This window comes from Podarcis muralis, chromosome 3 (assembly GCF_964188315.1).
Source record: "Podarcis muralis chromosome 3, rPodMur119.hap1.1, whole genome shotgun sequence".
Taxonomy (NCBI): Eukaryota; Metazoa; Chordata; class Lepidosauria; order Squamata; family Lacertidae; genus Podarcis; species Podarcis muralis.
Window position 1 is genome coordinate 90,173,455 of NC_135657.1, and position 26,794 is coordinate 90,200,248.

At 40.5% G+C, this 26,794-nt stretch overlaps 1 protein-coding gene across 1 annotated transcript; it reads right to left on the reverse strand.

Moving 5' to 3' along the window:
* Nucleotides 1-8,090: 8,090 nt before the first annotated feature.
* DDX1 (DEAD-box helicase 1) lies at nt 8,091-26,599 on the reverse strand. The gene is made up of 26 exons (XM_028722569.2): nt 26,488-26,599; nt 24,537-24,588; nt 24,075-24,138; nt 23,574-23,603; nt 23,222-23,318; nt 22,661-22,708; nt 21,777-21,860; nt 21,388-21,471; nt 20,255-20,331; nt 18,824-18,896; nt 18,663-18,739; nt 18,099-18,213; nt 17,825-17,963; nt 17,634-17,694; nt 17,007-17,105; nt 16,042-16,131; nt 15,024-15,212; nt 14,342-14,393; nt 13,665-13,811; nt 12,788-12,879; nt 11,210-11,282; nt 10,598-10,670; nt 10,476-10,518; nt 10,049-10,144; nt 8,796-8,916; nt 8,091-8,403 (listed from the first exon to the last, which is right to left on the reverse strand). The coding sequence occupies exons 1-26, from the start codon at nt 26,501-26,503 to the stop codon at nt 8,273-8,275; spliced, it is 2,223 nt and encodes a 740-aa protein (XP_028578402.1). The 5' UTR covers nt 26,504-26,599; the 3' UTR covers nt 8,091-8,272.
* Nucleotides 26,600-26,794: the final 195 nt, after the last annotated feature.

Sequence of the window (26,794 nt, forward strand, 5' to 3'; positions counted from 1 at the left end):
GCAGGGCTAGGATATTAAGTTGGTGTACAAGGGGCGGAGATTCAGACGGAGCTTCGCCGATCTAGCTACTAGACGTAGAGTTGCACGCAGCAGCTTGAGAATGGAAACTGTAACTCAATAAAGACTTTTACTTAATGACCGTTGGCTAGCGTGACCCTCTGTGAGCTAGGATCTTGAAGCAACTCTGACAATTTCTATTTCTTAATGCAATCCTCCTGAAAGGATTGCATGAAAACGCTGCCTATGCTGCCAACACAATTGTTATTAATCATTCATCGAAAACTTCCCTGCCTTCTTCCTTCTTCCTTGAGTGCTGACCTTTCTGGCGAACGCAGAGGGCTAATCGTGCATTCCTAAGGGGGTGCTGTCACACATGAAACAACATGGGTTTCAAAACAAAAACAAACAGCACCATCACTTGATTTCTATCCATTTTTTTTAAAAAAAAAGAAAGAAAGAAAGAAAGAAAGAAAGAAAGAAAGAAAGAAAGAAAGAAAGGGGGGTACGAGGAAAAGTGAGTCTTTCTTTCAGAGTCCGTACATTGTTTCCGCACAGAGTCAGGGCTGGATTTAGGTTTGATGAGGCCCTAGGCTACTGAAGGTAATGGGGCCCTTTATATGTCCAGCTGTCCTTTGTCAACAACAAATTGTGACTGTTTTTTGTGTTGAATATATGCCATATGGTAATTTATGGACCTAATAGGTATCTAAAGCCATAATAGGTTCAAAATAAATAAATTGTGTATTACATGAAATCAATCAGTAGGCATAAGACTCATATCCTTAGTCTATGCTGCCTGATCATCAATCTACAAGCACTTTCATATTAGATAACAGGTACAAGAGCTTGACCTGCATTCAACTGTGCTGCACTGCAGTCTGCAGCTGCATGCTACATATTGCCATGCAACCAGTCCATGAAGAACAGCAACTATATATGTTGTTGTTGTTTAGTTGTTTAGTCGTGTCCGGCTCTTTGTGACCCCATGGACCAGAGCATGTCAGGCACTCCTGTCTTCCACTGCCTCCCACAGTTTGGTCAAACTCATGCTGGTAGCTTCGAGAACACTGTCCAACCATCTCATCCTCTGTCGTCCCCTTCTCCTTGTGCCCTCAATCTTTCCCAACATCAGGGTCTTTTCCAGGGAGTCTTCTCTTCTCATGAGGTGGCCAAAGTATTGGAGCCTCAACTTCAGGATCTGTCCTTCTAGTGAGCACTCAGGGCTGATTTCCTTCAGAATGGAGAGGTTTGATCTTCTTGCAGTCCATGGGACTCTCAAGAGTCTCCTCCAGCACCATAATTCAAAAGCATCAATTCTTCGGTGACCAGCCTTCTTTATAGTCCAGCTCTCACTTCCATACATCACTACTGGGGAAACCATAGCTTTAACTATATGGACCTTTAATGAGCAAACTAGTGATATTTTAGGGAGCAGGCTAGCAGGCAGGACCCATTACTTGCATCATAGGAGCCTACACAACACAAAACACGGTTGCTGTATGTAGGTCTTATTTTATTTGTTTTTTATCTTATATTTTGGAAATGTACATCCAGTTTTTTTCCTTTATTTTTTTTGGGGCCCCCCCAAGACAGGGGGCCCCTAAGCTACAGCTTATTTACCTTATACATAAATCTGGCACTGCACAGACTGCAAACTATTCTGGTTGTCAACGCAGCATTATTTCCTGTCCTGTTTAAGTTGCACAGGTATGAATTGCAACTTCTTTCGACGATGGGCCTTGAGACATGCAAGCAGAGTTAGGCCAGCTAGAGAGCCCTTTGCCGGAAATAAATCCACAGACTGGGGAAGCGGCCTGAACTAAGATTGCACTTTGAAGTTCAGCCGGCACATCTATTTGCATGTTAAGATTCCACGAACATGAGAACATCGAAGCAATGTGCGGTATTGCCAGAAGCAAAACCTCAATTCCTCCCCTCTCTCTTTTTTTCATAGTAGTAAAACAAACCATACTTGAAAGTGGGAAAGGGAGCACTGAACTCTTACTCTGGGAGTTGCTAAAAGCACCCCCCCCCCCCACTTTTGGATACTGAGTCACAAGCACCATCTGTATCCTCTTCCCGTTCATAAAGGCAGCCTTTGTTTTCCACTTAAAAAAGGGAAAAGCTACTGGTAGTTGTCTAACTACCCGACTGGGCAGTTCATCACCAATCGGAACAGTTCTGCTCTGTTAATTGGCTGAGATCTTTACCATATTCGTTTCTCTACTTTTGCCTTTCCCTTGACTTCAGCGGAAAGAGCCCTGCACATTTCTTTGTTGTATTTATCACCATTATAACCACCATCAATTGTAATAAAACCCCGCTTAGGACGCTTACGGACAGACAGACATCCTTACCAGAATGGTTTGTAGATATAAAAGAAAGACACAATATAAAAAGGAAAAGGAAAGGGAAAAAGCAAAAAACGCAGAATTGTTTTCCATTCATTTTGCTTGAAACAGGATGAGGATAGGTAAACAGTTGAGACAGGTATGGAGACCTATGAAATTCGGCTTAAAGGATGTGGTCGGCATCGCACACATAGCTCACAGGTCGTGTTCTGTTCTGTTCCCTTTCTGATATGCCAGGTATATTCTCTTATTTAGGAGATCGGTGAAATTTCAGTTCATTTATATAATCGTTTATAGAGCCTGCCTCTTCCACCTCAGTAGGGAGCTCACAGTATAAACAAGATTAATGATGCTAGGAAGTTTTACTCCCTAACAACCTTTAATGCTGGAAATCTAAGTGGGTGGGAGGAGCAAATGAAGCTCTCTAATCACTTTTGCCGCCTCTCCCTCCAATTTTCCTAAAGACCAGTGATATTCTGCCCTGCTTATTCCCCAGTTGCTACAGCGTGTTTCAACACACACATCCTTCCCTCTCTCAGCAGGTGATATAATGAGTTGGAATCTTATAGATACTTGTAGCCCTCAAACACCTATCATTTTACTATGCTAGCTGGGGTTCATGGGAGTTGGGAGTTACCGTCAGGACGGGAGCTTGGGTAACAGGCTGTGCACACCAGGAAGTTTGTGGCAAGGGGAACTGCAGTGTCTCCAACAAGTTCTCGCTCGCTCTGCTTCTCTGCTCTCGGCGCAGCAACTTTTCTTACCTCACAGCCACACTAAGGGCTCGGCTGCATGTCCACCTGCGCCATGCTGTTTCCCCATTGCCCCACTCCTTCCCAAGGGAAAACCCATTCTTTAGTGATCGATCAAAACCAATGGCAATCTGGGGGAAACCCGAATTGCCATTTGCTCCAGCTGAGCAGTGGGAAAGCAATAGTGCAGATATGTCTGGCAAAGATAGACTCTTCATATCTGTTAGGACAGGGGTAGCCAATGTGTTGGGAGTCCAACCCATATCAGCGAATGGTCTGGGATAATGGGAGCTGTGGTCCACATTTGGAGGGCACCAGATTGGCTACTTTGGTTGCTAGGATGTGTGGGATGTATCCTTACTGAAGCAGTCAAGTACGTTTTCCTGTTGCCTAGAGTGGACACACAGGGGAATGTGGCTGCAGACAGGGACGGCTTCCTGTCATACCTGTTCTGGAGCCTCCTCCCCTTGTGTGTTACCAGGTAGATGGGTGTGACCAACAGACCCTGTAAAGGGGCTAGCCATGCAGTCATCTTCCCCCTTTTCTCTTTTCAGACTTCTCTCTTGGACCTCCTCTTCTGGCTCTGAGCCAGCACATGGCTCACCCTTAGAGGATGGAAGCCACAAGGTACGAAGTCTGAGGCCTAGCTCAGACTTCTTTTCTCTACAAATGTAACTGTAACCACAAGATAAAGCCTGCCTTCAGATTACTGCTGTGAACTGAATGTCAGTAAACTTTACTCTTACTTTTAAAGAAGACTGTCGTGTTATTGTTATTCTAAGAGGGAAATAAAGGGGAAACGTACGGGGAACAATCCAGACTGGATTGCTTAAGGCTTCTAACAAATCCATCAACTTGCTTCCAGCAATCTGCAAGGGAATGTGCTCTGCTGCTTTTTCACTAGCGTGAGTGCAGAGAGATAATATTTAATCAATATACCCTCTCCTACCTTTCTCAACATTCCCACAGGATGACCCAAAAGCAGTGCTAGTTAATACACAGGTATGAGGTCCATCACCTTGAACTGCAGTACTCCCAAGTTGTTTAGCTGACTTGGGGAGAACGCTCCGTCTAAAGTCCTTTTTTTCTGGCAGCATTTTGCCGGAAGAAAGTCCCCAGAGAATGTACGCTACCTAGTTTTTGACATGGAGAGTATTTTATAGCTGTAAACTAAGTGGGACCAGGATCTGAAGGGGATACTGCTCCAAAAAGGCTGGTGGAAATTGTACCGGAGTCTTTCCCTGTGTTTCTGGCAGCAGCAAGGTGGAATAGCCGCTGCTGGAATCTGTTCTGGGAGAGGAAAACAAGGACCTTTCCACTTCTTCTTAGCCCTGTGGTTCTTACGCTAAGTACAGTGACAGCATACAGTGGTACCTTGGTACTCAAACGGCTTGGCTCCCGAACAAATCTGCTCCCGAACGCCACAAACCCAGAAGTGAGTGTTCTGGTTTGCAAACGTTTTTCGGAAGCTGAACTTCCGACATGGCTTCTGCAGCTTCCAATTGAGTGCAGAAAACTCCTGCAGCCAATCGGAAGCCGCACCTTAGTTTTCGAACGTTTTCGGGAGTTGAACGGATTCCCGGAACGGATTAAGTTCGAGAACCAAGGTACCACTGTGCTCCTAACTTTACTCAGAGGTTTGTCCCGCTCTGCTCAAGGGAGGCCCCTTGCAAATGTACTCATTCCAATAGTCCAAAACAGGCTGCCATTTCTTGAATAAGCTCAGACTGATGCAAACCAACCCCTATGGGAAAATTGACAATTATGGTAGATAACTGGCTCAAAAACTTAGGATCATGTTGGGGAAAAAAACCAGCAGGACATATGACAATGTGTGGCAGTGCAACACCCAGCAGGAGGGCTGCAGTCCAGGGCTCCTGCCAACACTCCTGTCTTCCATCAGAATACCGGAAGAAGTTAGGCACTGAAGAATGCCGATTCTTTTCCTCGCATTTAGCTTTCCCCCCAAATGACTCAACATTCCACGGCTTGTGGACCCTCTGAACATGCTCAGGCCTAATTCTCAGCAGCTGGCAAATGCAAGTATGTAAATGTAGCTACGAAAACATCAGAAAGGAAACAAATTAAGGTGCAGGTTTTCTCAGTTAGCAGCTTAAGCAGTGTTTGAGGGAGGTAGATAAAACAGTTTACTAGATTAAATTGCAAGCAGCTACAACATGATTCAACAAGTCAGTTATTAAGCCAGAATTTTATTCTTAACATTGCAGATCTTCGCTCCATACATACAAGCTCTTTAATTAAGAAAATAGCTCGGAGCTACCGATTTTATTATACGCGTTAGCATGAAATGTAGAACTGTTACCAAGCATGAGTAAACTATCTGAGGCTGTGTTTTTACTCTGAGGAAAAAATGAAACATTAGTGCCATCAAGAGGCAGCTGACAGATTGCAAGAGAGAGAAGGAAATGATTTTTTTTTATTAGGTAGCCCTGGAAAACAGGCTCCAATCAACAAGCCGGAATGCCTGGATCTCTTTATATATTTATAAAGTCCAATTCTACCCTAGCAACCAGCAAAAAAATGACAGATGAACTGCATTCTAATAAATTATGCTTTTTGTTTTAAAGCAGTGCAGTTTGGGGGCTTTGCATGGATTTTCTTTTTGCTAATATGACTCTCCGCCATCTTTCTTTCTGAAGTTCAACTGAAGTGTACACTTATTCTACAATTGACCATGCTTCTTTAAATGACATTTCCATTCTTGTTGTCCCCCCCACCCTTAAACTCATCATCCGTGAACAGAATGGCTCCTTCTGTCCATCAAAAGTTTAGGATTCAGTAGAAGGATCCTGGTGGCTGAAAGGGAGGGGAAGACAAGTTGTTCATATTCGCCCACCCCCCTGCAGCCCCCAGACCACCTCCCATTCTGTTCTGAAGGGCCTTCCAAACCACTGGAATGGTTTTGGGAGGGTTCAAGGGGGAATTCAGAGAAGTTACTTTAAATAGACTTCTGGTGTGGTATTCAATTAAATTTTACCAAGACTGGACCCTTTGAAATATTTGGACCTAACTTACTCATGTTCATTAATTTCACTGGAACTTCTCTAAGTAAAACTTAGTCGAATACCACTCTTTCAGACTGAAACTTCTTAATGTAGGTACTAAAAGGTCATTAAAAAAATAAATCACAAAACCCTGATTTGGTGACCAGAATGAAGTCTGTAAGTTTGAATCATTCTTTCGTTTCTGGATGGTCCCCTAGAGTCTAGATCAAGCTGGGGAATCCCCAAGTCATTGGACTACAACTGCCATCTTTCCTGACCACTGGCAATGCTGTTGGGGCTGTTGGGCCACCATTTCCCCACCTATGGTTTAAACAGAAGCCTTAACTTTGGCCTGGGAAAGACTGGAGTTCAAGATCCACTTCTGTAAGGGCCACACGGTTTCTCACAGGCTTAGTTTTCAATCTGTAGAAGAAGAATGTTTTGGAGTCCCATTTTTGGCCCAGCCAAGTACAACTTTAAGAGGGATCAATTATTGGTGCAGCTTTCGGGCCAGATTAAAAAAAAAATGAATTTAGCACAAGTGTAGAACTTAAGTCATGTGCAGCAGAGGGCGAAATGAGTCTTCTCTCAGAAAAAAATGGCATATTCACTTGAAACAACAAAATGAAACACAGGTACAGTCTGTCTTTATCTTGAAGTGCTTCACACACAAGTCAGTGCTGAAGCTCACACTTCTTCGCATTTGTGTGGAAGAAACTGTGAAGCAGAAAGTTCTAAGAACCCTACCTAAGTTTTAAAGAGGTAGACATAGGCTCCCAGTGAGCTAAGTAAGATATTGCTTGAAGTTCTCATTGGAGAAACACTTAAAATGATAGATTCATTGTAGCCACAACTTGCTCCATTCATTTCTCTTATTTATCTGAAGAGCACTGTTCAAAATTCAATTTCAGTATGTGCTTCCATTAAGATCCTCCTTTTTGGCACCCCTGCTCTCAGCTTAAGCTAGCAATGGCATTTAAATGAAATCCTTTGAGATAGATTTTTAAAGTAAAGCAACCACTTCCACATCAGTGCATCTGATAATTCACAGCACTTTTGCTGGGCAAAAAAAAAACAAAAAAAAAAAAAAACAAAAAACCATTTACAAGATGGCAGGATTTAAGATTTCAGCAAATTTATGGAAACAAAATAAGGGCTACAGACGACAATTTTAAATCTCAAGATTTAGAGAATCACTATATACAGTGGTACCTCATGTTAAGTACTTAATTCGTTCCAGAGGTCCGTTCTTAACCTGAAACAGTTCTTAACCTGAGGTACCACTTTAGCTAATGGGGCCTCCTGCTGCTGCTGCACGATTTCTGTTCTCATCCTGAAGCAAAGTTCTTAACCTGAAGCACTATTTCTGGGTTAGCGGAATGTGTAACCTGAAGCGTATGTAACCTGAAGCGTATGTAACCCAAAGTACCACTGTATGCAAATCAGACATGGTTGGAATGCATCTCCCTTCAGCATGACCAATGGTCAAGAATGCTGGGAGTTGCAGTCCAACAACATCTGACATATATCAATAGCGATCTTGCATTTACAGTGGTGCCCCGCAAGACGAATGCCTCGCAAGACGAAAAACCCGCTAGACGAAAGGGTCTTCCGTTTTTTGATGCGCTTCGCAAGACGATTTTCCCTATGGGCTTGCTTCGCAAGACGGAAACGTCTTGCGAGTCTTGCGATTTTTTTCGCTCCCCCCCCCCTTTTCTAAGCCGCTAATCCGCTAATAGCCTTTTAGCCGCTAAGCCTTTAATAGCTGCTAATAGCCTTTTAGCCACTAAGCCTTTAATAGCCGCTAAGCCGCTAATAGCGCTAATCCGCTAATAGGGTTGCTTCGCAAGATGAAAAAACCGCTAGACAAAGAGACTCGCGGAACAGATTATTTTCGTCTTGCGAGGCACCACTGTATGTCAGGTATTCTAAGCATGTATCTTGGTAGGGTAGGAAAAACAACAACAATTAACACGCAAATATATAGTTCTAAAGAGTTCCGTTTTTATTAGATCAATACTAATAGCTAATTCATCAGGGTTTACATTTTTCAGAGACTGCTCGGCATGCAAGGTTTGTATATGCAAACGGAGTCCTACTGCTACAGGGATTTTCGTATTTCCAGGCTAGAAGCCTAACACCCAACTCTCACCTCGCCGCCAAATCAAAATGTTCTAAACAGTTGATTGGGAAGGTAACCAAGGTGCAGGAAAGAGGTCTGTGCCTCCTTTTCAAGGGATGCCAACTCTTGTACTGTAGGTGCCAGAATATCCACATGGCCTTTATAGGATCCACCTGCCAAAAGAACCAAAGTCTAAATTACACTTGTCCTGCCTACTTGCAGTCGAGCTACAAGAGAATATTGATTATTCCCATCATACTTATTTGTTAAAAAAGACCCTTTGCCCCCTGATGGATGTAATCTAGAGAACTAATTTAGGATCGTGTGGTGGTCAGCAATGTTTCTGAAATAGTAAATCCACATGCTGCTATCAAATCACATTAGGAGATCCGAAGTTTCAAAACAAGCTTGCTGCTCCACTGGGTGTGCAGTATTCTGGGTGCACAGAATAATAACCCACAGAAAATGGAAAGTAAAAAAGCAAGAATAGATTCCAACCGACCAGAAAACCCAGTTCCCTATTCCAACCTGCAGCAAGATTTCTGTTCAATAATTCTTCACTTACCTCCAGCAGCTCTCCTTTTCCCATAGGTGACTTTACCATCAAAATCATCTACTGGGACTTTTATATCTGGCTCAACCTGCGAAATGGTACAATTCAGATGCTCTTCTACCTCGCCCAGCAGCTAAGGGAAGAGAATACAAAGAAAAACAAAACACAAAGATGGTTCTTGATTCTTCATGGAAGCAAATGCACATTTGAAGTCCACTAATGATCCAATGTTAGCCTCTAAAAGCAATGCTGCTGAATGTAATTCCATTAAGAAACCTGGCCATGTGATTAAGATGGTTGGGTGATGCACACCATTTTATTCATGCCAAGCATGATCCGGTCAAGAGGCTAAGAACGTAAGCTCTGCTGAAATCAATGGGCGATATCCAATGTCCTCCGGGTATAGGGTGGTATATAAATTCAATCAATCAATCAATCAATCAATCAATCAATCAATAAAGCTGAACGAGGGAAATTCTGCCCACTCCCTCTGCAGCAGAATGGGGTGAGGGGTGGGGGCACAGGGGAGAGACTGCAGTGGGAAGGAGAAGACACAATTGGATGCTACCCAATGGGAATTCAAACTTAAGGTCCCTACCAGAGTGGACTGGCAGACTAAACTATTAAGACTATGCCGAGAATGGTGATAATCACTGGGAAAATCAGAAACCAGGAAGATCAAAACTTCAGTAAAGAATGGGAGAAATTCACACAATATCTTAACAGACCACTGTAATCATTTGAATTCTTTAGCAGGTCTTAAATAACTCCTGTAGCATTACACAGACTTTGGATATGATGGAGAACTGAAAAATTAGGAGGACTTATAGTATGCGGATGAAAAGGTTAACTAAAGAACCCATGGAGGGGAGGAGGGAAATCCAGAGATTCGAAAGAATCTTGTGTTTTTTATTTTATTATTATTTGTGATTTTGAGAGTGAATGAATTTGTAAAACCAAATAAAAATAATAATTAAAAAATTCAAACTTAAGCAAGATCATCCCCAGCTTTTAGGAGTTAAGGATGGCACACTCAAATAGAAACATAGTCTTAACACAACCTTCTGCCACTGCATGCAATATTAAAGGCTAGCAAAAGTTGTACACGGGTGTTAGTACTAGCATTTAAAACCTTAAAACAGCTTGGGGAGCCTAGTATTCCAATGGCCGGAGTTTAAAGATCTACCATGAACCCAAGTTGGCCTGATTTTAGAAATGCAAAGGAAGAAAGAAGGGCTTTTAGCGGTACTAGTGAAAAAAGTTACCTGCATCTCATTGTACCAAATGGTGCAACCACCCTCATCCTTCAGTCGAGTGTTATAGCAACCTTTTCCTCGACTGGGGCATGAGTGATACCAAACCTAGGTAAGAAGTTTGAACAACATGTTAGGAGGCAAAACCCACGAGCGTTTAAGCATTATTAAGGAAACCCCCCCTTAAAACATCCAATAAAATGGTAGCAGTATCAAAATTTCTGACTTGACTTTGAGTTAAGTACTATTGAAAGCCTAAATTCTTAATGGCTATGAGGACTGTTCTTTGTGATTTTATCAGCCACTGTGGGGCAACTTTGGATCTGAAAGGTTAGATATATACATTGCATATAGGTGCACAAAATTAAGACAGTAAAAAGACGAAAAGATCTTATTTGCTGTATATTCCCTATTTCCCTCTTGGGAAAGCAGAACTTACCTTTTCTTTTTCTGTTGCCACAAGAGAAATAGCCAGACCCATCCTGAAACACACACACATTTTAGTTAATAGACTCAAGTATAAAAGGAACAAAATGGGATAAGAAAGGTTTGAAAGCATACCGTTCAGCTCTTCCCACTCTGCCAATCCGATGAACGTAGTTCTGTTTTTCATCTGGAAGTGTGACGTTGATAACTGATCAAGGAGAAAGAGTAGACGCTGAGTTGTTAAAAAAACCCCGTTTGTACACAATTTATTTAGGTGAAATGATAAATTAAGGAAAACTCCATACATTTCCCATATTACGATTTTCTATTACCTACCCCACCTTATATGTGTAATGTAACCCAGGAAGGGCTAAGAGCATCAGACAGCGAATTCATCTACATCTGTTGACTGGAAGCAGCCCCTCAGGACTTCAGAAAAGTTTTCTCCAGCTCTATCTAGAGATCCTGTGATTAAACCTAGTACCCTTTTCAGGAAAAACAGGTTCTCTATCATTGAAATACAGCCCTTCTTCCAAGCCCTTTTTAAGTTTTGCTGATTTTAATGTGAGAGAATCAGCCTGTGCCCAACTCTCCCACTGAATTCTATGGGATTTGTGAATGTTTACCTGAAAATGGGTTTGAGCCCCCCCCTTTTTTTTACATGACACCAAAGAGAAAGGAATAAATAGGTGTTCAGATTTGCCATCAACAAATAGCTACTTGCTAGTGAGTGTTTTCAGTTCTTACCATAAGGAACACCAGAGATATCAATTCCTCTAGCGGCAACGTCAGTGCAGATCAAGAATCTGACATCTCCTTTCTAAACAGAGAAGTTCGTTAAACAGCCATGTATTTTAAGTTCATTCACATATAACTATTTCAGTTTAAAGGCAAGGCATCACCTACAACTAAAAGACACATTCAAATGAAAGACATGGGGTCGGAAAAAGAGGTGCCTGTCTGTGCACAAATTTAGTGCTTCTATGAATGGAAGGACCTTTGACCAAATGGGATTGTTAACAGGGGAGCTGGTTTGTTTGTTTGTTGAATGGTTGGTTGGTCTCTCTCTCTCTCTCTCACACACACACACACACCACTTCCAATCCAATTCCCGAGTGTCCCCTTGCCCTCTGGAGATTTCTTTGGGGGGTTGGGAAGCAGGGAGATGGCAAACTAGTGAAAATAAGTAAAAATTTCCTCCTATTGACAATACCAGGACCACCCTTTCCCTGTGTAGAGTTCTGCTCATGGAATCATAGAAGATAACCCACTCTCCCCAAACCACACTACTGACAACACTGTCCTTATCTTTTTGTACCAGGAATCCTAATGTTTAGCCTACTGCAGAAGCTGCCACCGGACTATGACCAGATATGGGAGCAATATGGGCCCCTGTGGGTTTGCAGTTCCTGAACAGAAGTAATGGTGACTGCTCAGACCAACCACAGTAGTCTTGGTAGATAATACACAGATGCTTCAGGCTCACTGCTTAGGATTCAATGGGGCTTCACTGTCTGCATTGATTGTAAAGTATACTAGTATTATTGAGTGGATGTGTCAGTGGATATGGGTTTTTAATGAAGCCCAAAACTTTGCTGCAGCTTTACCAAAAGGGAAAGAGGAAAAGAAAAATAGGGTATAAAATCTTAGGTAACAGTTCAGCCACATGCAATCCTAGGAACAATTTGAACAGTAATCTATTTGTTCTCTCCTCTTCCTTTATCTTTACATCTCCTGTCTCTGTTTTTGGCTCCCTCTTTTCTTTAAGGATCCCCAGAACTAATTAGCCATGATTACTGATTTTGGGTTTTCCCAATAATGATGACTGATTTGTATCATTTGCTGTTTGTTTTTGCTCTCTTTTCATTAGCTCTGAAGCTAAACGAACTAAGAATGAACGAACCATGCATTATTGAGATTTTTGTATTTTCCCAATTACGATGACTGTATTGTTTATGCTGCTGTATAAAATAAATAAATAATAAAGGATCTAAGGTTACATGTAATTACTAGACCTGTTCACCCTTTTTCTAGCTGATTACTTCCTTTTTACCAAATGAACTGAAATAGATTGGCATATAACCCTTAAATAAGATGCCATTTTAAAAGACTGAATAACAACAACAACAACAACAACAATAATAATAATGACTGAAAGAAGTTCAAGTTACAATGTAATAGGAAGTAACACAACTACTATTTGTGCTTAGAAGGATATCTTTCCTTTCTTTTCCCTAATAAAAAGCTGTATCTCATAGCCTCACCATTTAAAATCCCCCCTTGAACAAATAATACTTTACTGGGTTAGCCAGCCCTAACCATTACCTTAAAGCGCTCCAAATTCTGTTTTCTTTCATGAGGCTTTCTGTCACCATGCAAGCAGACACATGAGAACTGATGTCCTTTCCTATCTGGACCTTAAAACCAAACAAAACCAGTATATTAGGACTCTCATTGCTAGTTATGCTAGTTAGGAAGAAGTATGAAAGAGAGCTTTATCTTAAAGCAAACGTGATGTGGCACCAGATTTAAAAAAGACAGCTTGCACTGGGGGACAGGTGGAATTTCTTTCTTTGTTTTAGTCTTTTAAAAAAATCTTTATACAACCTTTGTATTAGATGGCAGTTTTTATGATGGCTTTGTATGACACACTAAGCCAAACTTGGCAGCAAAAAGGATCAGAAAAGCAGCGCATCTGCAAGTCAAAGTTTGTCACACTGTGTTGTGTGAAGTGGGCAATATGAAATAAAATAGAAAAACAGAAAATAGGAAACTGAACAAATTTATAAATAGCTGACCAAACTAAGCTGCCATCCAAAGGAACGTGCAACAATTCTAACTGCAGACTTCCTCCACTGCCATGCAAATTAACAGAGGAGACTAACCACGTACGGAGATTTTATGGGCAAGTTAGCTTAATTAAGGAAAACTTTAAAAAAGTATCTTCAAGGTAGTTCATTGCTGTGAGGGAGTTTTTTTTTTACAGGGCTGTAACTGAGCTATACCACCAACCACCTCTATTTCTTTGAGAAGGCGTTACATGTACACAGCAGAAACAGGAGGAAATCTAACCATTATGGAAAATATCCAGGATGAAAAACTACCATTTGGAACCAATCAATCAAACCTGGAGGAAAGATCTGCAAACTGGTACCACCTTGCAAATAGACAAAATGAAGACTAACAGGCATGAAATTACTACCTCCTCCTTGCTGCATGAAGTATTGCTCCATGTTATCACAATCTATCTTGGTTCTGCAGAAGATTATTGCTTGATCCATCTTGTGTTCCTTAATGGCCCGGACAGTGTATTCTCCTTTTAAAATCTTAATCGCTTCTGACCACATTTCTAAAGAAGAAGATAAATTATTCCTACACAGTGTATTAAGCATGCATACACTGAAAAATGACCGTTTATTCTGACACCGTGTACAACATTGAATTGAGGCAACTCATCCTTCTAGAATGATAGCCATAGATTTCATCTATGTTCTAAAACTTAATTAAGAAATGCTAGTTAAAAGGTATTAAAATTTTCCATTTGGTGAGTCTTATCTTGTGAGAATTTTATTATTTTACTATACAAAGATTCAGCCCCTTGCTTTGGTTAACTGTAACAAGATCTTAGTACTGAAATAAAATGATGTTGCTTTATTGATTCATGCAGCTTCTCCTTTACTGAAGAACTCTGCTAAAGCCATTGGCTTCTACAAATACAAAAGCATCAGAGTTGGAAGGGACCCTGATGATCATCTAGTCCAACCCCCTGCAAAGCAGGAATATGCAGCTTTCCCTTATGGGGATCGAACCTGCAATCTTGGTGTTATCAGCATCACGCTCTAACCAAATGAGCTATGTGTGTACCAAATGATTGGTTACCTGCAGAATTAGTACCAGGTCTTGTATTGTCCTTTGCATGCACCTCATCAGTCTGAAAAGTAAAATTTGAAATGTTAAAAGTGACCAAAGGCATTCAGAGCTAATGCAAAAGAATGCAGGGCTGCAGAAAGCACACAGTCATTTATATTTCACTGTTAAGTAATCCTGCAAAACAGTTATCTGCAGCCACATGGCTTTGTAGCCCAATCTTAAGGTTGAGATCGAAATGATGCAGCCAAACACAGGCATCCAGGTCTCAGAATTGTTCACACCCCCCCCCCCCCCACAAAATACATAATAAAAACAAGAACAACCCAATAATCCCCTCCAACACATTTTATTTGAGGATCAGCCACAGGGAGATTTGGATGTGAGAGGAGTCCATACCAAACCTCCCAACCTCAGTAAGGAAATAGGACATTATTACAGTAAAATAAAAAGGTTGCAAGGCCCACCACACATCCTACAATATGTCCAATGAGTTTTAAGTTCCTGAACTACATTTCAAGCTGAAACAGGCATTTCACAACAATGTTCTTAACATTCATAATCTGAGTTATGGAATCCCATTTCTTTTGCCCTTCATTCCACAATTCCAACTTAAATGTTTGTGTGCACCTTGAAACCATATTCCGGAATCTTTAAAAATTCTGTCTATTCCAATATATTTTGTACTACTTACCCTGATGTGATTTTTACCAATCTTTTCCCAGTATTTGTCATTTTTGGGATTTACAGGGACAACAACATGGTGCACTGTATCTGGGACAGAATCCTCTCCTTTCAAATCTACCCAAGTGGGGAAGTGCATGATCTTTTCAGATAATTTCTTCACATCAAACGAATGCAGAGTTGCAGAACACACAATCACCTAGAAACAACAACAAACAAGCAGAGATGAAAAGGGCAAAGACCTTTACTGTTGCTTGCACATGTCACAAGCCCCTCTGTGCTTACAGTTCTCTACTTCTGTCAATCTGTAAAATTTACAAAATAAATCTCTTTTAGTCAAGACAAGTACTGGCAGAAGCATCAGCTACTCAGCCATTTATATCTGGTGAACTGGGAGTGACGTATGGGAAATCTTCACATTAAGAACTCAGGCATTTGGCAGAATGCCTAGACAAGTCATTGTAAGGTACATGGATGCTTAAGCACAACACTGGGACATTGATGTATTATGCTCCACTGAAATGCAGACAAATAAATGAGTAAATGCAAAATCTTGTTATTGCATACGGTGTGTGTAAAGTCTTCCATCCATAAAGGTTAGCCTTGTGGCGCTTGAGTATGAGACAGAAAGAAAAGAGAGAGAAGGAAGAAGCCAGCAAGGCTTCTCAACAATCCTATTTTTTCCGGAAGTATGGATCAATTTCTTGCTAGCGTTACTTTCCTTGCTTTTGCTTTTCATGCACTGCCAAACAGCAGGAACCGGAGGACACCATCAATTTGAGTAGACACTTAGAAGTGTTCTCAGTTTTTGTTGACCCTGCACACTATTTTATTATGAAATATATTATTTCAGCTAGAGCAATAGAAACTAAATTGTGCAAGTTCCTAGTGGCTCAGAAAACGTTGTGCAGTGTTATTAGGTTTCCTTAGAGATGGTGAAGCTTGAGCAAACAACATTTGGTACATACAACAGCTATGCTAAGTTTTGGGGAAAGGTCAACTAGGAAACCTTAAAGCAAACCTCTTACCTGCAGCCTCTTCCCATCTGATGTTATCTGAGGAATCTGAGAATGAATTCTGTTTATGAAATCGGAATACCCCTGGCTGAGAAGGCCATCCTGTACAAAAAGAGTATTACACAGTCACAATAAGGTATTTTACCCACGTGTTTTAAAGCTGAAATAAAAGTATGTAGTAGATCCAACTATTCAACGAACAGTCCTCCTGACTAATTACAGGGGTTCGCTAAACCCATCAACTCCTCCTCTGGTTAGAATGGCTATGAAGGTATTTTGACAGATGAAAATGTGAACAGGGGCAGATGGAAGTCATCCGCTGACCAGTTGCAATTCTCTTATTTGTTCTGCACTCACTTTGAGAGTCAGTTACAGGTAGGTCGCTGTGTTGGTCAGCGGCAGTTGAAACAAAATAAAAAAATTCCTTCCAGTAGCACCAAAAAGACCAACTAAATTTGTTATTGGTAAGAGCTTTTGTGTGCATGCACACTTCTTCAGATACCAAGAATCTGAAGAAGTGTACATGCACACAAAAGCTCATACCAATAACAAACTTAGTTGGTCTCTAAGGTGCTACCGGAAGGAATTTTTTTATTTTGAGAGTCAGATTAGAAGGGGCTCAGAAAACCAATGGTAGTTGGAGGCACACTAGGCTATTTTGAGTCACGGGATCTTGTAAGGACACGCAGGGTCCCAACTTTCAAGAGCTTGTCTGCCCCATGCATTTGCCAACAATTCACATAGACCAGAGTCCCAAGCATAAGCCACAGCGCTGGCTCAGGGTTGGCATCCAACTGATGTCTCTTCCCTTCTGTCAGGGAAGGAATTTTCGACAATTCCTCAACACTGCTGTTCCCTGGAAGGCCAACAGGCCTCACATATTTTGGGAGAAGGCTACCAGAAAGAGGGGTAATTCATCAGTGTTGTATATAACTTTTTCAAATATGCTATTCAAAAAAGAAGTTCTATACACTTACAGCCTCATCAAGAACCAGGAACCTAACTTGCGATAAAGTCAGTTTTCCGGTTGACACGAGATCGTCTAGTCTTCCAGGAGTTCCCACAACTATGTCTACCTGTAAAATGTAAACAGTGTAATAGTACACTGTGTTCATGCCAAAATATGAAAACACTAACATTTGAAACATAGCCTAAAGAAGTATTTCTCTTTCAACCATTTTAGAGTATGTCTGAAACACACTGTGTACACACTGAAATTATTGCTTAGATAAAACTTTTATGGTCTTTTTAAAGGTCCATACAAATATTGCAAGAGAGGCATTAACTGTACATAGAGCCTTCCAGACTCTTAACTGCTTTAAAGCAGTTTTATGTTGCTTTTATTTACTCCCAAAAATTATAGACTGCTTTGCACCACACACAGTCACAAAGCACTTTCCACTTCAATAAACAATTCACCAATCAAAATAATACCAAAACACAAGCTTTTGTGTTTCCATAGACATCGTGCAATGGAAAGGCCATTCATTATTATTTTTTAAATACACTCTCACTAGAGTTCATCTGTGCACCCTTTGTTTTTTTAAAAAAAGAGATAGATATGTTTGTAGATATAATGCAAACTAAGAGCAATTAAAACTTACCCCTTGCTCCAATACGGAAAGTTGTTCTCTTGCAGCAACTCCACCAATAATTAGGAGTTCCCTGAAAGCAACATACATTAGATTACATCTCATGCTTATCCAACCAGAGTACGAGAAGAGAATGATTGTGTAAGGAATCATGGGGATTTCAGCGGCACCCTATGACTCTCCCCATCCCAATTTGATTGTACCTTAATTTAGGATTATCCACGTATTTTTTGAATTGTTTCACGTTGTTCAGAGTCTGCTCTGCCAGTTCCCTGGAAGGCTCCACAATCAAAGCTTTGGGAGCATTCGGCTGATTCTTTGTTTGTGCTACTTGTGCACTTCCTGAAATAGGAAATGTTGAGAAAGTTCCCTTAGTACTGAGCTGACGACTGGACACATTTTTTTTAGCTTTTAACTTTATGTGATATGACATTTTTCTTATGGCAGCTCCTACACCTGAGCATCCCCCAAGCGTACCTGCATGCTGGGATTTCACAGAGTTGCCCTCGGGAGCCTTATCAAGAGCAACGAAGCCATCTTTGGGTGGAAATTTAAAGTCTTCTTCGCCGAAGTTGAATTTCAATTCAGCATTCTAAAAGAATACACACATCATAAAAGCTTGCGTAAAGATTGTCAGTGGGAATTTATAGAAAAGTCATGTGATGTTTGCTGCAAGTTAAAGGTGAGGTGTTAAAACTAGCTCTTTAAGGAAAAGCAGTTCACCTGTTTACAGCATCAGTAAGGCAGGTTTCATCTTTAAACACTGACAGCCTACTTGAAATAGAAAAGTATTTTTTGCCAGCACGCTGACATTACCCAAGGCCCTGGATCCAAAAAAGCTCTGTCGCTAGTTCCATGAAAGCTTAGGACCTGAACTTTCCAGCAGCACCTTTCTCATTTTGCCACATGGAACTTCTTGATGTTCCATAAGCAACGCTTGATAAAACGGAAGGAGGATCCAGCATGATAGAAGCAGAGTATGCATCTTTTTCTAATCGGTTAGAATGAGTCTCGTGTGCTTTGGAAAAAGTCAGAAATTACCTTGAGGACACAGGCTGCAAAGAGTGCTTGGTTCTTTAAGTGCTGTGGGATTTCAAACGCAAGTCCAAGGTCCTTGCCTGGGGGGAAATAAAGCATTATGTTGATTTTTTTTATGAATCTAACCCATTACTTAAATGGGGGGAGGGAAGTAGACCGCTTACCATTTTTGGAGAACATGATTTGCCCTTTATCAACATCTACATAACAGCCGATTGTGTCATGCATAGTGAATTCCTACCAAAAGAAATAATAATGATAATAAAATTAAGGAGGTTGATTGAAAGTAGTATGTTTCACAGGAATATAAAGCATCAGCAGTTGTATGGAGCACGTTACTTATCACAATGGCTTAAATAGTTTTGGCTTGGATACTGGAAAGTGAAGGAGTGCATTGGTAGGAGGAGATTTTCCTGCTTCTGGTCCCTCGGCCAGCCTCCTCCCTATATCTATATCCTGAAAAGAAAGACTGTGCCCAGAAGAGGTGAAGGTCACTGAAAATTGAGTGGAGGCACATTCTGTGAGCAGGAGCTCCCCTCTGCTCACTGAAGGTGCCTCTGCCCTATTTTCAGCAGACCTCATTCTGCATCACCACAGCTCATTCCATTCAGGATGCTCCCCCAATTCTCAGGAGAAGTGTTTTTGTTTTGAGGGGGGTGTGCTCCTGGGTAAGAGGAACAGGAAAGTCTCCTTCCACCAACTCCCTTCCAACAGCACTTCACTGGATCCAAGCCTTTTGCAAAGAGTTATGGATCACACAAAAGTATTATATATAAATATTAAAAAATCAACTCAATGGAACAAATTTTATCAGTTATATTGTAATGAAGACAGAACTGCTACTGCCATCAAAGCTATTAGTTCCACCCTCAGGCATGCTTGTTTTAATTATTGTTGGCCACCTTAACATTTTAGAAGGTGGATATAAAGTGAAATAAAGCATCTCTAATTATCAATACTGAATTTTGTTGGAGGTGTAAAATAAACTTGCAGAATACCAGTACCCGCCAGCTTCCAACCCACACCACGGAGGAGGTTTAAGATGGATAACGCAACTGCTGAAGATCTCTAGATAGTTTGTGTAAATTAGTTGGGAATGATGGACTTTCAGGGGAAGCAAAACCATACACGACTATTTGGGCAACTAGTAGCCACCAGAAAAGTCTCACTGCTGCAGCTGACACTCAGTGGCTTCTCCAATGAAACAAACATGAGCATATGATGCCATAGCAAGGATTTCCATTTCAGCTTATCACTGCAAACACTCCAAATGTAACATTTCCACTGTAATGTCAGAACTGAATGCATACAACCAACCCAATTCAGGGTGTTGTCGCTAACAATTACAATGGGTAGGCTATTCTCCTGACTACCACATGCCCTGTCCAAGTTAGCTAAAGTCCAACAGTTATACTCCACAGAAAATTAATGCTCATTGAACCAAACATCACCATGCACATTTCTGTTAAAAGCATGTGTACTTTCCTCCCTTTGAGAGCTACATGAATTTAACCTACATTTATGTATTTCATTGTTGGTTCACTACAACATTTAATCATTCTATTCTTTGGTAAAATGGAAAAAGAAAAACATACCTCCCCATAACTATCAAACTGTTTGTTATGAGATTTCTTTCCAGTTCCACCATAGCCAAAGCCAAACTTGTCAGTACCTAATAATAATAATAATAATAATAATAAATCACAAATATAAAGTATTTCTTTAAATATTAGAATCAAACAGTTCTCCACTATCTCTTAACTATACTTTTGAAAGATAAGTAAAAAAATTTAAAAAAATTTAAAGGGTTCATAGCACAGCAGTGATCATGCTATAAGGCAGCAGACCATATACTTTTTGGATTGCTGTCACACTAGAAATTTGCTTTCCTCTTTAAAAAAAAAACCCTTTGAGAAAAGGACAGCAAAATTTCTTTAAACTGTGCACTACTGATTAGCATCACGCTGAAATTGGGAGAGGTTTCTGAACCCTCCATAAAAGCAACCTCTTTCCCCAGTAATATTCTGCACCTCTTCTGCTGGAGAGAAGTGAGGAACAGATCCCTGGCAAAAGGGCAACAAGACTGCCAGTCTCTCACCGGTCCAGTGCTACACAGTTGACTACTTGCAGAAGAGTGTGGATGGGGATGCACACCCACATTCTGCCACAACTAGTGATGCATAAGTAATGCAAAGCAAAAAATCTTGCCATGAAGTGCTGAGATACAAGAAAAGCTGCAATTCAGAGTAAGAACGACGAGCAGGCTTTGCTTACTCTGTTAGATCAGGTATTAAAATCTGACTGAAGTTGCTGTGATGTTGCCACAGTTATTACTGATCCCTGATCGGATGGTCACATAAGTAAAACAAAGGATGAATGGTACTAAAGCAGCCACATATCAGATCTGCAAAAATGGCAGGCAATATTATTAAGGTAGTATGCCTGCATAGGAAAGCATATTCCGTGTCCCCTAAATATTTGAATGTCAAAATTTGGTGCAGCTCTGCAGATGATCAGTTTTAGATTATTTTATGGAATGAACATAACAATATTTTTTTAATGAAATCTTATGTCCTTTAGCCTGATTTCTAAGCTTGAGCAGAGAATCCCCCACCGCAGCATTGTAGATATTTCGTTGCAATACGAAGGGATGCCCTTAATGAGCAAGAATCAGTGACTGCTAGTAGGTAACCTAGATTTCAGCATAGTTCCTTATGTAAATACTCACCCAAATCTAATGACGCTTGCATAGAGGACCACCCGACTCGGCATAAACCCTGGTCACGACAGGATACTTCATAATAATATTTCCCTAGAACATTTTAGAAACATTTACATGTAACTAATTTCAGCTTCGCTAACTTTTCGATAAAGAAGAGATATATTTGACTTAATATTAAAAATAATCATTTCAACTGGCACAAACAAAAAGTTCTTTTATTCTCAAAATGAAGTAGCCAACTGGGTGATGTTGGCTACCATGAAAAAATGCCTGTTTGCCTAAATCTGTAGTCAGTATTCTAAAGGCAGACAAGAAAGTAAATGTTTATTCAGGGCATTCTTATTTCAAAAATGAACTTTACATATGCACACAAACACTGATGTAGTTTTTGGTACCTTTAGTCACGCCTTTTGTTGATCGGCATCCATGCCATTCTTTGATCTCTCTGCTTTGGCAGCACAGACCATCAGACCCAATAGCTGAACAACAGAAAGGACACATCTGAAAACCCCAAAGACCTCTTACAGTCGCAGATACAAAATACCAGCTTTATGTAAATACAGCAAACCTTGCAAAAAATAGCTGTGTACAAACTCTCGTGAGAAAAACAACGAAGCTATGGAGATGTGTAATTATGTCCTTGTGTTGACGAAGTTAAAGCATCATCTGACAAGAATCAAATACATCCTTCAAAGCTGTTCTATCAAATGTTTTGTTTGCACTGAAAGTAGCTCAGAAGTAAAAACTGTAGCAAAGAAGTTTAAAAACAGCAACTACTACTACACTCACTTTCAACCCCCCTCAAAAAAACTCGCATGGTAACATTTTGTAGACATTAAGCAAATTACAACTCCAAAGACTCAACCTATCACCCTCTCATGATCTTTGAACAGTTTTAAAATCTGCAATGGCATCTTCATATCACATGAAGATCTCCTCTTTTTTGTGTAAGTGCTAAGACCTATAGGAATATGTACCCCATGTCCAATCTGCTATGCTTATACATACTGTTGGAATTCTAATAATAATAATAATAATAATAATAATAATAATAATAATAATAATAAAACAATAGTTGAGTTTCTCTAGTGACATCAATGGGGGAAATTTAATTTGGTTATATGTGCTGTCATTCCTCTAAAGATCAGAAAGACAAACAGAGGATTTTCAGATCATCTTAACTCAGACCCAAGCCATAGTGGTGAAACGTACCTAAGTTTTGGGCTTGTTTTTCAGCTAGTTACTGTTTCATTGCTAGAAAAGTTAGTATCAAACTTACCAAAAGCAGATCCTCTGTCATATGGATTCATTTGCCATTTGTTGAGCACTGTTGAGAAGAAGAAGAAAAAACAGCTATGCCATATAGTACTATGAAGTGGTAAGACACCACAATTCTATTTGTTGAACAATTACAGCATGGCAGGTGTCTTCATATAAAACATCCCTAGATTCAAACCACTGGGATTTACATACTACACAGATTACTGATATCACAATGGAAATAAAATTGTGATATTAAAAATATTAATTCCACTGACTGCAATTCTATTTATTGATTACTGTATTATTTTTATTTAGAATTAAAGTTGCCAGTTATCCTCTTTAACTGAGTGACTATCACATCAAGCTAAAACAGGGAAGGAATATAGGAAGCAATCAACATAGCAGAAGTTTCCAAAAATGATAATTAGTTCAAAAATACAGCTATTTTTGTAGATTATGCATTCAACTTGCCTACCATTGGCACAGTTTCAAATATACAAGCAAACTATGATTGTAAAATTCAACTTGCATCAGGTTTCAGGTATTGGGACAGTGAATGTTTTAGAAAAAGGCTTACCTCCTCCACCAGTTTTTATAGTGGTTTTTCCTTTTTTGCCTTCCTGTTGGTCCTTAAGAGTTTCATAAACAATCTGAATAACTGGGATGCTGAATGCCTGAAATATGAAGTTGCTTATTTAAATTATACAATCTGAACCAATTGTTTTCTTCTAGACTCTGGTTTCAAAGTGCTTATGATTAAACAAAAGAAAAACAAATGTTCAGTTTCTGAGTACTAGGTCACCATGCTAACAAAACTTTCAGGATCTATTGCTATTTTATGGAGTGCTTTAAACTTAAGATAAAACTGTCCACAACCTGAACGTATATCCAAAAATTGTTTTATAGTTAAGAACGTAAATTTCACTTACACCAGTTTTTCCACTCCCAGTTTCTGCAGCCTGTGTAGAAATGAGATTTGATAAGAAAATTAAGATACAATGGTTACATGTACAGCAATTAAATCACAAGTTTAATCCCTTTGTGTTATTAAAATACTGGGAGAACTCTCCCCCATATTTATTGAATAATAAAATAATACTCAAACATACAGTCTGTTCTATGTGGGTATCAAGAGTAGCAGCTAAGGCATAATGTGTCACATACATACAGAATGAAGAGCAGTAATTTCAAAAGGGATTTGATTTTATGCACTGTCTTCTAGCAACCTTCCTTCTCCATGTGCTCATTACTTCTGAGTAAGCATGATTATCATAGTGCTGCACAAATAATGAGGATCATAGGGAACAATGCTATCTATAAGACAGACAGAACATTACTATCTATAAGACAGACTGTGGCAATATTATTTTATTTTAATTTATATACTGCATACAAGTCAGAATGGCTTCTGTGTTTACAAATATACATACCATAAGTACATCACCACCTCCTAAAATTAACGGGATGGACTCTGCTTGGATATCTGTAGGAAGCCTACAAGTAAAGGATAACAATGCCCAAGCTGTAACAATCTGGCATTTATCAGGATGTTCATAAAAGAAAAACAAGAATGTTGCAGGGGAAACCCCTGCTCTTGATTTGCACAGTGCTGCGATACAAGAACTCTGTCTGCAATACTAAAATTAGCTTTGTACATGCATTTTACAATCTGAATCAGATTACTTGTTTTTGTATAGTTGGTGCTTGATTCAAACACCAGTTTTTCAGCAGAAGCTATTCACAGGTATTCACCACACAAGCATGGTAACTTCACTATCATAAGTAATTTCCATTGAAACATGGCAAGATTTCCAGAAGAACCATTTGCAGTATTATTGATTACAACCCTGGAAGGCTACACATAAATGAGTGTGTGTGTGTGTCATACTTACAACCAGTCCATCTCTTCCACAGCTTGAGCAATTTCTGGCATCACACCCATCTCTGCAAGAAAATTAAACAAAGAGAAGTGTTAGCAGTCCCATGTTACGAGGGGGAAAACAGGTAGGAGAACCATGTATGCCACCTTGAGCTTCTTGAAGGAAAAGTCACACTATATAAATGCAATAACGAAAAGAAGAAGAAACACAGCAAATCCTAAGTATGTATACTGAAAAGAAAGAATTATATGCAGTGAGACTTACTCCTATTTAACATGCATAGAATCATAGAGTTGTAAGGGACCCTGAGGCTTGTCTAGTCCAATCCCCTGAAATGTAGCAATCTCCACTAAAGAACTCAAGACAGATGGTCACCCAACCTCTGCTTAAAAACCTCTAAGGCGGGAGAGTCCCCCACCTCTCATGGGTGTTTGCTCCACTGTCACGCAGCTCTTATAGCCAGAAAGATTCTGACTAAACACCAGGCAGAACTATTTCCTTGTAACTTGAATTCATTGCTTTGGGTCCTACCCTCCGGTGCAGGAGAAAACAAGCTTACTCCATCTTTCATGCGACAGCCTTTGAGATGTTTGACAATGGCTATCATATCTCCTCTTTTCCATGCTAAATATATCCAGCTCCCTCAACTGTTCCTCATAAGGCTTGGTTTCCAGACCCTTGATCCTCTTGGTCGCCGCCCTCTGCACACATTCCAGCTTGTCAACACCCTTCTTAAACTGTGGTGCCCAGAACTGGACACGGCACTCCAGGTGTGGTCTGGCCAAGGCAGAATCGAGCTGGACTATTACTTCCCTTTGACCTGGACACTAGACTTTTGTTGATGCAGCCTAGAATAGCCTTAGCTTTGTTTTGTTGCTGCATCACACTGTCGATGCGGTTTGCTTATTTTATTAAGTGTGCTTTAAAATTTGGGCTGAATCAGAATTGGCAGGGATGGTACTCTTTTGGACACAGTATTCCAGGTGTGGTCTGGCCAAGGCAGAATCGAGCAGGACTATTCCTTTCCTTTGACCTGGGCACTAGTCTTCTGTTGATGCTGCCTAGAATAGCCTTAGCCTTTTCAGTGTTTTCATGCTGGCAGCATTAAGATTAATTCAACAGTGTAAATAAGTGTTGATGGATGTAATACTGGAATACTGAACGGTATAGTTTTTGTAAAATATGCAGGGATTTATTATATGTAAAATGAACCATGGAAAGAGAAGCAGGGAAGTCACTGATATCTTAAGGATATATAAACAAGTACTTTAAATTGTAAAATCCGAAACCAGCATGATCAAGTATTCCAAAAGGACTGGAGTAAATTTATACGAAAGATGATTTAAGCAATTAACATCACTAGCAGGGTCGTCTGAAGACTTGTCATGAGAAATTTTCTATCTTTCTATTTTTATTTAAATTTTGAGCTAATTTGTAATGAGTGTAATTAGAATTGGAAAACGTTCAAAATGCAGTGATATAAAGGTTAATTTTGAGGCAGGAGGGAAGGAAGTTGATAGGCTCTAAAGAGCCAAAGCGGTAAAGTCGATAATGATGATGTCAATGTATAATACTAAATGGAAAATTAAAAAATTATATATTAAATTGTAAAATAGAAAATTTAATAAATATATATATATATAGTCTTAGCTTTTATTTTCTTTTGCTGTAGCATCACCACAGTTTTGCTCACGTCCAGCTTGCAGTGTCTACGAAGACCCCTGGATCCTTTCCACCCAGGCCAAGACAGGTGTTCCTTTCCATTTGGGATCTAGCTGGATCCCAACCTTTCTGGGTCGAAAGAGGCCTGGCTCTTACAGGAATGAAGGGGCTCCCCGGAATCCGGGGGGGGGGGGGCTTTGGAGTCCAAGCGGAACCCAGAGGCAGGCAACTCGCCCCCCCCCCCCCAAGCTGCCGTTCTTCCTCCCGCCTCCCCATTTCCCCCAAAAGCTTCTCCACGTACCTGAAAAGGCCGCCATGTTCGCGTGTCTGCCGGCAACGCCTGGGCAGCAGTAAAGGGCAGGACGCGTCACTGGGCTCACGGCGCCTGCGCACTCCCCATCCCTGTGCCCACCACTTTAGTCCTCCGGTCCGCAACGCCGGCCGCTCAGCCGAGGTTCCGCTCGAGGCAGCAAGCCCTGGAAGCTGCGCGTACAAACGCCTTCATTACAAAACCCGTTTACTGAGGAGCGGGCGCTGTTTTTAAGACGAAGGTGGCCCAAGCCGTTTTGCCTGCCCTGCTTCCTCGGTAACTGGCCTGTTCGCCAGCG

Excerpts from the sequence above, each read along its gene's own strand:
- DDX1 (XM_028722569.2), bottom strand. Across the intron at positions 23,319-23,573 it reads CTGGGAGTGGAAAAACTGGT|GCATTCAGCATCCCAGTTAT; the intron begins GTAAGTGAAATT and ends TTCATATTTCAG. Across the intron at positions 22,709-23,221 it reads TATAAAAACTGGTGGAGGAG|TGCTCAACAAATGGCAAATG; the intron begins GTAAGCCTTTTT and ends TCTTCTCAACAG.